Consider the following 18028-nt stretch of genomic DNA (forward strand, 5'->3'; position numbering starts at 1 on the left):
GGTAATGAGGAAACCACTAGTTATGGATGTAGTATATCTGGTAATGAGGAAACCACTAGTTATGGATGTAGTATATCTGGTAATGAGGAAACCACTAGTTATGGATGTAGTATATCTGGTAATGAGGAAACCACTAGTTATGGATGTAGTATATCTGGTAATGAGGAAACCACTAGTTATGGATGTAGTATATCTGCTAATGAGGAAACCACTAGTTATGGATGTAGTATATCTGCTAATGAGGAAACCACTAGTTATGGATGTAGTATATCTGGTAATGAGGAAACCACTAGTTATGGATGTAGTATATCTGGTAATGAGGAAACCACTAGTTATGGATGTAGTATATCTGGTAATGAGGAAACCACTAGTTATGGATGTAGTATATCTGGTAATGAGGAAACCACTAGTTATGGATGTAGTATATCTGGTAATGAGGAAACCACTAGTTATGGATGTAGTATATCTGCTAATGAGGAAACCACTAGTTATGGATGTAGTATATCTGGTAATGAGGAAACCACTAGTTATGGATGTAGTATATCTGCTAATGAGGAAACCACTAGTTATGGATGTAGTATATCTGGTAATGAGGAAACCACTAGTTATGGATGTAGTATATCTGCTAATGAGGAAACCACTAGTTATGGATGTAGTATATCTGGTAATGAGGAAACCACTAGTTATGGATGTAGTATATCTGGTAATGAGGAAACCACTAGTTATGGATGTAGTATATCTGGTAATGAGGAAACCACTAGTTATGGATGTAGTATATCTGCTAATGAGGAAACCACTAGTTATGGATGTAGTATATCTGGTAATGAGGAAACCACTAGTTATGGATGTAGTATATCTGGTAATGAGGAAACCACTAGTTATGGATGTAGTATATCTGGTAATGAGGAAACCACTAGTTATGGATGTAGTATACCTGGTAATGAGGAAACCACTAGTTATGGATGTAGTATATCTGGTAATGAGGAAACCACTAGTTATGGATGTAGTATATCTGGTAATGAGGAAACCACTAGTTATGGATGTAGTATATCTGGTAATGAGGAAACCACTAGTTATGGATGTAGTATATCTGCTAATGAGGAAACCACTAGTTATGGATGTAGTATATCTGGTAATGAGGAAACCACTAGTTATGGATGTAGTATATCTGGTAATGAGGAAACCGATAGTTACGGATGTAGTATATCTGGTAATGAGGAAACCACTAGTTATGGATGTAGTATATCTGGTAATGAGTAAACCACTAGTTATGGATGTAGTATATCTGCTAATGAGGAAACCACTAGTTATGGATGTAGTATATCTGGTAATGAGGAAACCACTAGTTATGGATGTAGTATATCTGGTAATGAGGAAACCACTAGTTATGGATGTAGTATATCTGGTAATGAGGAAACCACTAGTTATGGATGTAGTATATCTGCTAATGAGCAAACCACTAGTTATGGATGTAGTATATCTGCTAATGAGGAAACCACTAGTTATGGATGTAGTATATCTGGTAATGAGGAAACCGATAGTTATGGATGTAGTATATCTGGTAATGAGGAAACCACTAGTTATGGATGTAGTATATCTGCTAATGAGGAAACCACTAGTTATGGATCTAGTATATCTGGTAATGAGGAAACCACTAGTTATGTATGTAGTATATCTGGTAATGAGGAAACCACTAGTTATGGATGTAGTATATCTGCTAATGAGGAAACCACTAGTTATGGATGTAGTATATCTGCTAATGAGGAAACCACTAGTTATGGATGTAGTATATCTGGTAATGAGGAAACCACTAGTTATGGATGTAGTATATCTGGTCATGAGGAAACCACTAGTTATGGATGTAGTATATCTGCTAATGAGGAAACCACTAGTTATGGATGTAGTATATCTGGTAATGAGGAAACCACTAGTTATGGATGTAGTATATCTGGTAATGAGGAAACCACTAGTTATGGATGTAGTATATCTGCCTGGAGCAAAAATGGTGAGAAAAGATTTTAGTTTTTCACAATGTATTCTGAATGTGAATGGGGGAAATTCAGGGGAGTAACCTCCATTTCCAGGAAGATATTAGATTATGAGTTCATTTCACACTACCTTGGATTATAATTGTAAGGCTTGTTTGAATGTCCTGCTTAATATAATGTTTGTGTCATCATCACAAATCAACCACTTTGTACTTAAAAAACACTTCAACCAGTAAAATGCTCTTTGGCTTTTCCATCAGCCTGACAATGAGGGTTTGTACAGTGTTTGCCAAATTGGCCTATAACTTCAACTAACAACAAACATACCTATGTAATGAACGAAGAAGCACTTTGGTTGTTGTTGCATGACATACATAGTGTCCTCTAGGACCTATAACAATAACATAGACCTACTGTAGGACCCATAACTTCACCTAACAACAACATAGTCCTACTGTAGGGCCCATAACTTCACCTAACAATAACATAGACCTACTGTAGGACCCATAACTTCACCTAACAATAACATAGACCTACTGTAGGACCCATAACTTCACCTAACAATAACGTAGACCTACTGTAGGACCCATAACTTCACCTAACAACAACATAGACCTAGGACTATAAATAATTTAATATTTTAGGTGAAACATGGAAACTAAAATGTCTTTGTCATGACATTTCATAACCTGATCACCAGATAATTTTGTGAATAATCCCACTAGGCTACTCTGTAATGTGTTGTCATTCTAAATGTCCTGAATATAGGAAAATAGCTCTGTGTGTTGTACAATAGCCTATCCATCAAGGAACATTTCTCTACACATTGAGCAAAGTAGGGATGTTGGATCCAACGTGGAGCGTATCTCTGTGTCCAGACAGACTAATGAGACCCTACAGTAAATCAAGCAGACAATAACACATTATAAACATCCATTTGTTAGGGATGTTGGATCCAACGTGGAGCACGGCATAACTGTCTTTACCAGAGTAATGAATGAAGAAGCACTTTGGTTGTTGTTGCATGTCCTGATGTTTGTCATGTGACTGTCATTCAGAAAATGATTTCCTGGATCAGCTGATGATAGTTGAACATGTGACTGTAACTAAACAGCTACAGTATTAAGAATGATGTGTAATTATTGAAGAACGACGTTAATGACAGTATCCATTTGGGTGTTGTCAATAAAGTTAAGGTGACTCTCGGTTAGAACCATTGGATTTAGCAAACTCTGAAATGATTTAGGATTTCTGTGCCCATGAAAACTGTTTTTCCAGCGTAACATAAGGAGACACTAAGTGTTACGTAGTTAGAGAGCATTTCAGAGATCTGAATACAAACAACTGTCCTAACAGGACAATAACCTAAACCACAAGGCCAAATCTACACTGGAGGAGCTTACCAAGATGACATTGAATGTTCCTGAGTGGCCTAGTTACAGTTTGGACTTAAATCGTCTTGAAAGTCTATAGCAAGACTTGAAAATGGCTTTCTAGCAATGATCAACAACATACTTGACAGAACAGGAAGGATTTTAAAAAGAATAATGAATATTCACATGAAGATCAGCCTCCTATTGGATGACATCACGACTTCCCATCAAGCCAACTCCTTGGAGGCCTTACTATGACATCACTCACTCCTTCTAGTTTGCAGTTGTTAAAAAAACACTATTTTGCTCAAAACATGTATTTGTTTCCCTTTAGTGTGTTTATACTTTACTGTATTTATATATCACTTTTCAACAGGAAAAGTTTAAAAATCCCTGGAGGACTTCATGGACAATTCATACAGTACAAAAACATATTTGAGTGTAGAATGCCCTTTTAAAAATCACACATTAGTTCAACAACTGCAGAGTTTGTGTCCCTGTTTTATTAGATAGTACTCACTGTATTTACTGGTGTTAACCAGATCAATGTCCCTGTTTTATTAGATAGTACTCACTGTATTTACTGGTGTTAATCAGATCAATGTCCCTGTTTTATTAGATAGTACTCACTGTATTTACTGGTGTTAATCAGATCAATGTCCCTGTTTTATTAGATAGTACTCACTGTATTTACTGGTGTTAATCAGATCAATGTCCCTGTTTTATTAGATAGTACTCACTGTATTTACTGGTGTTAATCAGATCAATGTCCCTGTTTTATTAGATAGTACTCACTGTATTTACTGGTGTTAATCAGATCAATGTCCCTGTTTTATTAGATAGTACTCACTGTATTTACTGGTGTTAATCAGATCAATGTCCCTGTTTTATTAGATAGTACTCACTGTATTTACTGGTGTTAATCAGATCAATGTCCCTGTTTTATTAGATAGTACTCACTGTATTTACTGGTGTTAATCAGATCAATGTCCCTGTTTTATTAGATAGTACTCACTGTATTTACTGGTGTTAATCAGATCAATGTCCCTGTTTTATTAGATAGTACTCACTGTATTTACTGGTGTTAATCAGATCAATGTCCCTGTTTTATTAGATAGTACTCACTGTATTTACTGGTGTTAATCAGATCAATGTCCCTGTTTTATTAGATAGTACTCACTGTATTTACTGGTGTTAATCAGTTCTCCAGTCTTCTCTTCTTCGTCCTCCTCTAATGTGACAGTAATCTCCCCCTCTTCATCCTTCATTCCAAAAACGTCTTCATCTTCTTTCACTTCATCCTCCACTCCAAAAACTGCATCATCCTCCTCTTTCACTCTGAACGCGTCTTCCTCTTCTTTCTCTGTAACGCCTTTCTCTTCTTCTTTCACTGTAACAGCCTCATCCTCTACTTGTTTTTGAATTGTAACAGCCTCCTCTTCCTCCTCTTTCACCAGAGCTTCTTTCTCCGTCCAGCAGACCTCCTCTTCTTTATCAGGAGGAGAGTAGCTTAGTGAACTTATGGTCGGGGATAATAGCTAGTTAGCATTAGCGACTAGTGCTAACTTAACCAGCCAGCTAGTTGACTTACAACGTAAATATTACATAAAATGGAGTACTATGTTTAAATCACAGTGGCGATTAAACCACGAAATTGTCTAAAGAACTTGAATGTTCCGACTTTGTCGGCTAGCGAGCTACCGAGGTGGCTGCAGTTGTTGAAGAGTTCCGTCCACTAGATTATACGTCACACTAGAAACATCGCCTGAAAGACACATATCGCCATCTGCTGTCTGGAGGGAGGAAACGCAGTTGAGGAGGGAAAACTATTTTTATTCTTCATTGAATTATAATATTATAAAGCAGTTTAGGGAAACGTTTTTTTCCTCTCCATTAAATATGAATATTATATCAACACGTATAAAGAGCAACAAGTGTTGTTTGATTAGTTCAGATTTTTTCTGAGAATTTAAAACAAACTCTACATCTACTCCACATCTGTATTTCTGATTCGGTCAAATAACTAGATATCAAAATAAGCACCTAGTTATTGATATCCTTGATAAAGATGAGCAAAAATTACTGTATAAAATAAATAAATAAACTTTACCCACTACCAGGATATTTTAGCCCAAAACCTGGTTACCTCTCTGCTAGGAGGCTGAGACTTGGCCATAAGTGGATCTTCCAGCAAGACACATCAACATCCACAAAGAAATGGTTAATTGGGCACAAAATCAACATTTTCAATGGCCATCTCAGTCTTCGGACTTGAACTCCATTGAAAACCTGTGGTTTGAATTGATCAGGGCAGTCCATAAGACAGACTAAATTAAACAAAGACCTGGAGAGATTCTGTATGGAGGAAGGGTCTAAGATCCCACCCAATGTGCTCTCTAATCTCATAAAACATTTCAGTGTTGTTATCCTCCCAAGGGGAGGGTGCTGGAGTATTGAAAACATGGGAGGCAATAATTCAGACCCCTACCTTTTGAGAATTACATTTTAAACTAAATCTCTTTCTCTGAGCAATTGTATTAGTATAAAATAATATAATTTCCTTTTTTTGTGTTGGTGTAACAATACATCATGTAGATGTATATAATGAACAGACTAGGTCTATACTGCTCCTACATGGTGTAACAATACATCATGTAGATGTATATAATGAACAGACTTGGTCTATACTGCTCCTACATGGTGTAACAATACATAATGTAGAAGTATATAATGAACAGACTAGGTTCTATCCTATTCTACTGTATCTGTCTATGTATTACTCATCACATATGTATATACTGTATTCTATCCTATTCTACTGTATCTGTCTATGTATTACTCATCTCATATGTATATACTGTATTCTATCCTATTCTACTGTATCTGTCTATGTATTACTCATCTCATATGTATATACTGTATTCTATCCTATTCTACTGTATCTGTCTATGTATTACTCATCTCATATGTATATACTGTATTCTATACTATTCTACTGTATTTTAGTCTATGCCACTCTGACATTGCTCGCCCAAATATTTATATATTCTTAATTCCATTCCTTTACTTTAGATGTGTGTATTTGTTGTGAAGTTGTTACATATTATTGCACTGTTGTCCTTGAGTGGTCCAGCCAGAGCCCGGACTTGAACCCGATCAAACATCTCTGGAGAGACCTGAAAATAGTTGTGCAGCGATGCTCCCCATCCAACCTGACAGAGCTTGAGAGGATCTGCAGAGAAGAATGGGAGAAACTCCCCAAATACAGTTGTGCCAAGCTTCTAGCGTCATACCCAAGAAGACTCAAGGCTGTAATCGCTGCCAAAGGTGTTTCAACAAAGTACTGAGTTAAGGGTCTGAAACTTCCATGATTAGTAAGAATTAGGGTAGATTTATAGGACTATTGTTTTTATGATTCATACATACTTTCCTAACCCTAAAATGTACCTAAATAATCTACAAGATCAGAGTATTTTTAAATCTACCAGTTGGTGTTGAAACAGAGACGAATGATGACTTTCTTGAATTGATCCCTAGTTTCTGACTCCGTGTATTCTATTGAGTCCGTCAACAAAATGAGAATGAAAAGGTATTTAAAGGCACAACATTCTAATTAAAGGTATTACCGTATTTAAAAGAATGGCTTAAGATGAAATGTACTCTAAACCCTATTGAATGAAAACTCCATGACAAAATCTGTTGGCCAACAACTGTGAGGGTTTTCAGCCAGGTATCAACACATGCAGAGTGTGAGTAAGCAAGACATACATTCCTAAATGGGGATCGGCCCCAGTCTCCCTGGTAAAACACCAGAACCCTCCCCCTACAGCATTTATGTTCATTTTGAGAAAGTAGCACTACAGTCTCCAGGTAAAAAACTACTTTTGGGTAAAAATAGACGCGACACCTGTCTATGAATTTGAGAGGTTACATTGATGCTCCAGATACTCAACTAGTCTAAAGCAGACCAGTTTTATTGCTTCTTTAATCATAACAACAGTTTTCAGCTGTGCTAACATAATTGCAAAAGGGTTTTCTAATGATCAATTAGCCTTTTAAAATGATAAACTTGGATTAACTAACACAACGTGCCATAGGAACACAGGAGTGATGGTTGCTGATAATGGGCCTCTGTACGCCTATGTAGATATTCCATTAATAATCATCTGTTTCCAGCTACAATAGTCATTTACAACATTAACAATGTCTACACTGTATTTCAGATCAATTTGATGTTATTTTAATGGACAAAAAATTGCTTTCTTTTAAAAACAAGGTTATTTCTAAGTGACCCCAAACTGTTGAACGGTAGTGTACATCTACATCCTCCCATGTTGCTGAACCACTGATCAATAACTCCCTATTACAGGAAAAAACACTATTTCCATTGGTTGTTAGTACTGTACTGACCTCTCGTCCTCTGTCTCTCTCTTACTCTGCCTTGTGTATTTATCTTCAAAATATTCTTATAGTCCCAACATAGAACCAAATAGACTTCCCAAAAATAATATGGCATTTACTTTATTTCACATTTATTTAATCAGATATGTCAATTGAGAACCAATACGCATTTACAATGACAATCTGAATGAAGAAATACTAATATCAATATATTTAATAATTAACATGTTTGAAATATCCCAATGATATAGTGAACAACATTTAGGGGTTTACACCTGCATTCAATCAATCTTAAGTTCATAATCAAAACATTTTTTTTTACTCTTTTAATCTGATTTTCGACATGATCATGTCTTGAGCTGGAAAAAACATGTAGACCTATTTTTCAGTATGATTTCATTCATACAATATTATTTAATGTAGAATGAACAAAAACACAATTTCTCAATGAAAAACATAAGTCAGAACACAGCCTCTCTATTCTCTCATGTGATTTCAGGTCCTCTGACTGGGAAAATGTCTTTCCACAATGAGAGCAGTGGTATGTCTTCTTCTCCTGTGTATTAGTATGTTGGAAAGGCTTTTCTCCTGTGTGTGTTCTCTCATGCTCCTTCAGGCTCCCTAACTGGGTGCAACTCTTTCCACAATGGGAACATTGGAAAGGCTTTTCTCCTGTGTGTGTCCTCTCATGCCTTTCCACGCTCCCTAACCACCTAAAACAATTTCCGCACAAGGAGCAGGTGTAAGGCTTCTCTCCAGTGTGTATTCTCTTATGTGCTCTCAGGCTCCCTAACTGAGTAAAACTCTTTCCACACTGGGAGCAGTGATGTCGTCCTGCTGGTTTGGACATCTCAGGGTCTGGTTCCTCTGAAGAACTCTTCCTGCTGTCAGAAGGAGAGTCTGGTCTCTCTCCTGTCAAAGACAAACAGATTATATAATTAATTAAACAGAGACCTGAATGAAACATGATAAAACTTCCTATGATGTTTAATCTCGACTAGATCCCTCAATCACCTGAAGTCAGTTTTCACAAGTATTATTAAACCCACTTCAAAATGCAGGTCTCTGTGTGCTTCTTAGGATGTCCAGGCAGGTGATTCACTTCTAACCGAAGTCTTGCAGGTGTTTACATGGTTTTCACATCTGCCAGATCATCGAAAAATCAAATTTCAGTACGAGTGTATATATATATATATATTTTTTTTTTTTTTGGTACTTTTACACCTTTTTCTCACCAATTTCATGATATCCAATTGCAACTCCCCTACGGACTCCGGGGAGAGGCGAAGGTCGAGCCATGTGTCCTCTGAAACACGACCCTGCCAAGCCGCACTGCACATCTTGACACACTGCTCGTTTAACCCGGAAGACAGCCACACCAATGTGTCGGAGGAAACACTGTCCAGCTGGCGACCGAAGTCAGCGTGCATGCTGACCACCACAAGGAGTCGCTAGAGCACAATGGGACAAGGACGTCCCGGCCAGCCAAACCCTCCAAACCCTCCCCAAACATAACGCTTTGTATTCAGGATATAAAGTTTGTTTCTTTGCCACATTCTTTTGTAGTATTACTTTAGTGCCAACAGCCTCTCTATTCTCTCATGTGATTTCAGGTCCTCTGACTGGGAATGCTTCCTTCTTTTCACTCTGTCATTTAGGTTAGTATTGTGGAGTAACTACAATGTTGCTGATCCATCCGCAGTTTTCTCATATCACAATCATTAAACACTAACTATTTTAAAGTCACCATTGGCCTCATGGTGAAATCCCTGAGCGGTTTCCTTCCTCTCCAGCAACTGAGTTAGTGACTGGGTATATTGATACACCATCTAAAGTGTAATTAATAACTTCACCATGCTCAAAGGGATATTCAATGTCTGCTTTTTTTTACCCATCCACCAATACATGCCCTTCTTTGCGAGGCGTTGGAAAACCTCCCTGGTCTTTGTGGTTGAATCTGTGTTTGAAATTCACTGCTCAACTGAGAGACAATACAGATAATTGTATGTGTGGGGAACAGAGATGAGGTATTCATTCAAATATCATGTTAAACACTATTATTGCACACAGTGAGTCCATGCAACTTATGTGACTTGTTAAGCAAAATCTTTACTCCTGAACTTATTTAGGCTTTTAATTAAATGTGTAAACATTTCCAAAAACATAATTCCACTTTGACATTATGGGGTATTGAATCCATTTAACCCCAGTATCTCTACTTGCACATTCATCTTCTGCACATCCTACCATTCCAGTGTTTAATTGCTATATTGTAATTACTTCGCCACCATGGCCTATTTATTGCCTAACCTCTCTTATCCTACCTCATTTACACATGCTGTATATAGATTTTTCTACTGTATAATTGATTGTATGTTTGTTTTACTCCATGTGTAACTCTGTGTTGTTGTATGTGTCGAATTGCTATGCTTTATCTTGGCCAGGTCGCAGTTGCAAATGAGAACTTGTTCTCAACTGGCCTACCTGGTTAAATAAAGGTGAAATAAAAATAAATAAAAATATTTTTTAAATTTAGGCTGTAACACAACGAAATGTGGGACAAGTCAAGGGGTGTGAATACTTTCTGAAGGCACTGTATATATAAAACTCCCCCCACACAGCAATCTAATAGCATCAGTAAAATCTGTTGAAATTAAACCACAGATAAATATACCTAACATAGTACATCTATTAAACAATTCATCACAACACATACATCAGAAATAGTTACACATTATAGAGATCCATTCATGGATGTACAGGTCTGTTGGATAAACGTTCAGAAATGTCCACTGCTGATTTTTTCCAGGCGTCCATAGCGGACACCCTGGCCCTATGAATCCTGGCCGTGGACAAATTCTCAGTCAGAAACACAAGTCAGAACACAGCCTCTCTATTCTCTCGTGTGATTTCAGGTCCTCTGACTGGGAAAATGTCTTTTCACAATGAGAGCAGTGGTATGTCTTCTCCTCCTGTGTATTAGTATGTTGGAAAGGCTTTTCTCCTGTGTGTTTTCTCGCATGCTTTTTTCAGACTCCCCGACCACCTAAAACTCTTTTCACACTGGGAACATTGGAAAGGCTTTTCTCCTGTGTGTATTCTCTCATGCGTTTTCAGGCTCACTAACCACCTAAAACTGTTTCCACAGTGAGAACAGTGATAAGGTTTCTCTCCCGTGTGTATTCTCTCATGCTTTTTCAGGACCCATAACCACCTAAAACTCTTTCCACAGTGGGAACAGTGATAAGGCTTCTCTCCCGTGTGTGTTCTCTCATGCCCAACCAGGGCTCCTAACTGAGTAAAATTCTTTCCACAGTGGGAACAGTGGTAGGGCTTTTCTCCTGTATGTGTTCTCTCATGCATTTTCAGGCTCCCTAACCACCTAAAACTCTTTCCACAGTGGGAGCAGTGGTGTTGGTTAGGTGTCTCTGGGTCTGTTTCCCCTGAGGAACTCTTCCTGCTGTCAGAGTCTGGTCTCTCTCCTGCAAAAGACAAACAGAGTATCTAGTTAAACAGAGAGACCTGAATGAAACCTGCATTAAATAAAAATGTCTTCCTATGAGGTTTAATCTAGACTAGATCCCTCAATACCCTGAGGTCAGTTTTCACAACATTACATCATTAATAATAAACTTGGTGACGGTGAGATTTAAAAACAAATGATGAAGAGCTCCAAATCTAATCTCTCAGGGAATGTCATGTTTATAGGCTGATCAGAGCTCTATAATAATACATAATGTCATGTTTATAGGCTGATCAGAGCTCTATAATAATAGATAATGTCATGTTTATAGGCTGAGCAGAGCTCTATAATAATAGATAATGTCATGTTTATAGGCTGAGCAGAGCTCTATAATAATAGATAATGTCATGTTTATAGGCTGAGCAGAGCTCTATAATAATAGATAATGTCATGTTTATAGGCTGAGCAGAGCTCTATAATAATAGATCATGTCATGTTTATAGGCTGAACAGAGCTCTATAATAATAGATAATGTCATGTTTATAGGCTGATCAGAGCTCTATAATAATAGATAATGTCATGTTTATAGGCTGAACAGAGCTCTATAATAATAGATAATGTCATGTTATAGGCTGAACAGAGCTCTATAATAATAGATAATGTCATGTTATAGGCTGATCAGAGCTCTATAATAATAGATAATGTCATGTTATAGGCTGATCAGAGCTCTATAATAATAGATAATGTCATGTTATAGGCTGATCAGAGCTCTATAATAATAGATCATGTTTATAGGCTGATCAGAGCTCTATAATAATAGATAATGTCATGTTTATAGGCTGATCAGAGCTCTATAATAATAGATAATGTCATGTTATAGGCTGATCAGAGCTCTATAATAATATATATTACTATTCCAGTCAGTGTTATAGGCTGCAGTTGATCCATTGTTAATAACGTTTTGTTGGTGTCCCACTTCATCTCTAAAGTAATAATGGACATTACTATCTCTCTAAATTATATTTTTTTGTTTAGCCACACCTTTCCTTCAAAATTGTTATTTTGAAGACTTACAAACTGTCCTTTTGCTATTATGTTCAGTCTCCCCAAAACACTTGTCCTTTTGCTAATATGTTCAGTCTCCCCATAACACGTGTCCATTTCATTTCAATAATGCTTCTTATTGTAACGGGCGTCGTATAGAGGGGACCAAAACGCAGCGTGTTGAGTGTTCATTATTATATTTATTTACTCAAAACACTAATGACAAAATAACAAAAGGAAATTATCAACTTACAGTTCTGTCAGGTACAGAGACTAAACAGAATGCAACTGCCCACAAAAACCCAGGAAGAAAAACCCCTACTTAAATATGATCTCCAATCAGAGGCAACGAGGACCAGCTGCCTCCAATTGGAGATCAACCCTCCCAAAAAACATAGAAATAGAAAACCTAGAACTAACACATAGAAATAGAAAACATAGAAAAACACAAAACACCGCCTGTCAAACCCTGACCTACTCTACCATAGAAAATAACCAGTTACTATGGTCAGGACGTGACACTTATTTTATGTATTTCTCCAACATTATTTAGAAATCTGCTTTTTGTTGGTATACACACTCCACACAAGGCCTACAATAGACACACATCAAAAGTTTCATTTATAACTTGTTTGCCATTCTGTGAGACAATTAAGTTGTGATTTTGTGGTGGGAGGGACTCTGATGGTATACACATGTTACAGTTAAGCAATAAGACCAGAGGAAGTGTGGTATATGGCCAATATAGCACGGTTAAAGACTGTCCTTATGCACGACGCAACACAGAGTACCTGGATACAGCCCTTAGCCGTGGTATATTGGCCATCTATCACTGAGGTGTCTTATTGCTATTATAAACTGGTTACCAACGTAATCAGAACAGTAAAAATACATGTTGTCATACCCATGGTATACGGCCTGATATACCACGGCTGTCAGCCAATCAGCATTCAGGGATTTAAAATGTAGTTTCAACATTATATTATAACATAAATTCCTATAGTACAGAACAACATTTTCAAGTATAGAATTTCAGTAGCATGCTGCTTTAAAACAACACATTCGTTCAAAACCTTTGCAGTTAGAGCCCGTTTTTAAGACAGTACTTACTGGTGGTAATCAGATCTCCTGACTCCTCTGTCAATATGACAGTTCTCTCTCCCTGTTTCCCCTCCTTCACTTCAAAAACTACATCCTCCTCTTTCACCTCTTCCTCTTCTTTTACTGTAACATCCTCCTCCTCTTTCACTCTGAACGCATCTTCTTCTTTCACTGAAACGTCTTTCTCTTCTTCTTTCACGGTAACAGCCTCACCCTCTACTTCTTGTTTTACTGTGACATCCTCCTCTTCCTTCTCCTCTTTCACGACAATGTTCAGCCCCAGAGCTTCTTTCTCCGTCCAGCAGACCTCCTCTTCTTTAACAGGAGGGGAGTAGTTTAGGGAGCTCATGTTCGGGGATGTTAGCTAGCTAGCTAGTTAGCATGAGCGACTAGTTTAGTGCTAGGCTAATTTATCAAGCCAGCTAGTTGACTAACAATGTACCTATAACATTTAAATGGGGAAATTAACTAGATGTCAGAAGTATATTTAAAAAACAGAGGCAAATATGCACAGAAACAGTCTAAATGTTTCGGCTGTTGGCTACCGAGGTGGCTGACTAGATGTTGTTGAAGAAGTGTTCCGTCCACTAGATTATACGTCACGCTGCAGCATCGCCTGAAAGACGCACATCGCCGTCTGCTGACTGGAGGGAAACGCAGTTGTTGTTGCACACAAATGTATTTTTCATTCCTTTCATTAAATAATAATATTATATTGAGACGTTGAAAAAGAGCAGTGCATATTTTGAGTGAGAATTTAAAACATACTGTCCTTCACATCTGTATTTAAGGCAGTTTCATATTCATTCATTTAAAGAAACCCACTGGTCACACTGGTTGAATTATCTGTCAAAATAGGAACTCTGCAGCCTAGTTGAACAGTGATCTATGTTCTATTAACGCTGCTGGGAGCAAACTGGAGAGTAGCTAGAGGAAAACAAACCTAACTGCATGTCCAGGCCCTGGTATATCATCAGACTGCATACAAACCTAACTGCATCCCCAGTCCCTGGTATATCACCAGACTGTACAAACCTAACTACATCCCCAGTCCCTGGTATATCACCAGACTGTACAAACCTAACGGCATCCCCAGTCCCTGGTATATCATCAGACTGTACAAACCTAACTACATCCCCAGTCCCTGGTATATCATCAGACTGTACAAACCTAACTACATCCCCAGTCCCTGGTATATCACCAGACTGTACAAACCTAACTGCATCCCCAGTCCCTGGTATATCACCAGACTGTACAAACCTAACTGCATCCCAGTCCCTGGTATATCACCAGACTGTACAAACCTAAGTGCATCCCCAGTCCCTGGTATATCACCAGACTGTACAAACCTAACTACATCCCCAGTCCCTGGTATATCATCAGACTGTACAAACCTAAGTGCATCCCCAGTCCCTGGTATATCACCAGACTGTACAAACCTAACTACATCCCCAGTCCCTGGTATATCACCAGACTGCATACAAACCTAACTGCATCCCCCAGTCCCTGGTATATCACCAGACTGTACAAACCTAACTGCATCCCCAGACCCTGGTATATCACCAGACTGTACAAACTTAACTACATCCCCAGTCCCTGGTATATCATCAGACTGCATACAAACCTAACTGCATCCCCAGTCCCTGGTATATCATCAGACTGCATACAAACCTAACTGCATCCCCAGTCCCTGGTATATCATCAGACTGCATACAAACCTAACTGCATCCCCAGTCCCTGGTATATCACCAGACTGTACAAACCTAACTGCATCCCCAGTCCCTGGTATATCATCAGACTGTACAAACCTAACTACATCCCCAGGCCATGGTATATCACCAGACTGCATACAAACCTAACTGCATCCCCAGTCCCTGGTATATCATCAGACTGCATACAAACCTAACTGCATCCCCAGTCCCTGGTATATCATCAGACTGCATACAAACCTAACTGCATCCCCAGTCCCTGGTATATCACCAGACTGCATACAAACCTAACTGCATCCCCAGTCCCTGGTATATCATCAGACTGTACAAACCTAACTACATCCCCAGTCCCTGGTATATCATCAGACTGCATACAAACCTAACTGCATCCCCAGTCCCTGGTATATCATCAGACTGTATACAAACCTAACTGCATCCCCAGGCCCTGGTATATCACCTAACTGCAGACAAACCTAACTGCATCCCCAGTCCCTGGAATATCACCAGACTGTACAAACCTAACTACATCCCCAGTCCCTGGTATATCATCAGACTGTACAAACCTAACTGCATCCCCAGTCCCTGGTATATCATCAGACTGCATACAAACCTAACTGCATCCCCAGTCCCTGGTATATCACCAGACTGTACAAACCTAACTACATCCCCAGTCCCTGGTATATCACCAGACTGCATACAAACCTAACTGCATCCCCAGTCCCTGGTATATCATCAGACTGTACAAACCTAACTGCATCCCCAGTCCCTGGTATATCACCAGACTGTATACAAACCTAACTACATCCCCAGTCCCTGGTATATCACCAGACTGTACAAACCTAACTACATCCCCAGTCCCTGGTATATCACCAGACTGTACAAACCTAACTGCATCCCCAGTCCCTGGTATATCACCAGACTGTATACAAACCTAACTACATCCCCAGTCCCTGGTATATCACCAGACTGCTGTGACCCTCCCACTCTGTCTGCTGAATTCTTTCTCTTTGCTCTTCCTTAATAGGATGTCGGTGGGCGGAGCCGGGAGGGTCGTCAGTGAAATGGGACACACCTGGGCTGGGGGGGGCGCTGGAAGATGGCGGCGAGTGTAGACGAGATTTCAGCTTGCTCCGAGTAACCTTAACTTTTATCCCTCTCAAACTTACTTAAATGTAACGGAACTTGGCTTATAGTAAACACAATAGAGAACAACACTTAGTTGACCGATAATTTGATTCATAACTTTGAGAAATGGAAGGAAAAAATGTGCGAAAGAGCAAAGGGAGGAGAAGGCAGTTGCTAGCTGAGCACTCATACGTTGGAGAAAAACCGCCACCTGACTCCTCAGGAGAAGAAATGGAGGATTCTGGACATTCGGTTGATTCTGAAAATGCAGTCAATAGTCCTGCACCCAAAAGACACATAAAGAATTGTCTTTGCGCGAACTACAGATCAACATAATCGATGCTGTCTCTGCAAAGATAAACGAAAGTGCCGATGGTCTGGAGAAAATGATACGCGAAAACACATCAAAAATAGTTGACCTCGAGACCTCTGCATTCTGACTGTACACCAGAGAAGACACACAGGAGAGAAACCTTATATATGTGGTCAATGTGGTTAGAGTTTTGGTCAATCTGGAGAACTGACTTTACACCAGAGAATACACACAGGAGAGAAGAGTTTCACTACATCAAGCATTCTGACTGTACACCAGAGAAGACACACAGGAGAGAAATCTTATAGCTGTGGTCAATGTGGGAAGAGTTTTGGTCAATCTGGAGAACTGACTTTACACCAGAGAATACACACAGGAGAGAAACCTTTTAGCTGTGATCAATGTGGGAAGAGTTTTACTACATCTGATAATCTGACAGTACACCAGAGAATACACACAGTAGAGAAACCTTATAGCTGTGGTAAATGTTGGAAGAGTTTTGGTCAATCTGGACATCTGACAGTGCACCAGAGAACACACACAGGAGAGAAACCTTATAGCTGTGGTAAATGTGGAAAGAGTTTTGGTCAATCTGGACATCTGACTCAACACAAGAGAACACACACAGGAGAGAAACCTTATAGCTGTGGTCAATGTGACAAGAGATACTCTGATAAAAGATCTCTGATCAAACATCAGAAAATACATGGAGTTGTTTCATGATATCAATGAAATAATGTCACAATGTAGAATGTTTAAACATTGTAGTAGGAGTATTTTAATGATGTCACAATGTAGAACCCTAAACGTTTGTCCCCTGTTCTATTGATTTCAACATGATATGGATATTAGCCTCAGGGGGAAAATCCAGGCTCTGAAATGGAAGAGTACTATTTATGAGATTTAATAAAAAGTGACTAACAAAAAAAGAGCTGTGTTACACTTACCACGTTGGTGACCCACTGGAATCAAAATGTAACACTTCAAAATGTAGCGAGCTGTTTTCTACAAATTGTCCTCTAACCAGGGATGTACACATTACTCCCAGATTCCGTGTGGTTTTTGAGCTGTTAGTTTTAACAGGACGTGCAATCTCATCTCCCTCCTCTCGGCACAATTGATTTCAACATGATATCGATGAGTTATGACAAATAAGTGTTGTGTTCCTTTGTTTAGGGACCCCTAAATTTAAATGCATCACTCCAAAATGTAGCTGACTGTCTTCTGCAGGTTGTCCTCTAACCAGTGAGGTAAAAGATATCTCCATCTCCATGTGTTTTTTGTTTTGTTGTGTTAGTTTCAAAGAGCAGGTTCAACCTGATTTTCCCCCAAATGGATATAAGATTTGTGTTTTGCGTTTAGCTAGTGCGTTGCTATGGATCTTTATTTATTTTGGCTGCACGTTTTTCCGTATTGGAGATGAGTTTTGTTTGGGCTCGTTCCAAGGAGACGAGAGTTCTAGAAGCTAGTGGGATCTAGAAAGAGGAGAGTTCTAGAAGCTAGTGAGTTTT

The 18028-nt window shown here is 38.8% G+C and overlaps 1 protein-coding gene across 1 annotated transcript; it reads right to left on the reverse strand.

Annotated features, from left to right (window-relative positions):
- Positions 1–10595: 10595 nt before the first annotated feature.
- On the reverse strand, positions 10596–13825 carry LOC123733280 (gastrula zinc finger protein XlCGF67.1-like). Its single transcript, XM_045712740.1, has 3 exons — positions 13380–13825; positions 10787–11244; positions 10596–10604 (listed from the first exon to the last, which is right to left on the reverse strand). Exons 1-3 carry the CDS (start codon positions 13717–13719, stop codon positions 10596–10598), a joined length of 807 nt encoding a protein of 268 aa, XP_045568696.1. The 5' UTR covers positions 13720–13825.
- Between the last annotated feature and the right edge of the window lie 4203 nt (positions 13826–18028).

Source organism: Salmo salar, unplaced genomic scaffold (assembly GCF_905237065.1).
Source record: "Salmo salar unplaced genomic scaffold, Ssal_v3.1, whole genome shotgun sequence".
NCBI classification, from domain to species: domain Eukaryota; kingdom Metazoa; phylum Chordata; class Actinopteri; order Salmoniformes; family Salmonidae; genus Salmo; species Salmo salar.

What these genes read in the sequence shown, in the direction of transcription:
- LOC123733280 (XM_045712740.1), bottom strand. Translation starts at nt 13,719, where the DNA reads ATGAGCTCCCTAAACTACTCCCCTCCTGTTAAAGAAGAGGAGGTCTGC. An exon ending in AGGAGATCTGATTACCACCA is followed by an intron (nt 11,245 to 13,379) that starts GTAAGTACTGTC and finishes TGTCTTTTGCAG; the next exon opens with GAGAGAGACCAGACTCTGAC.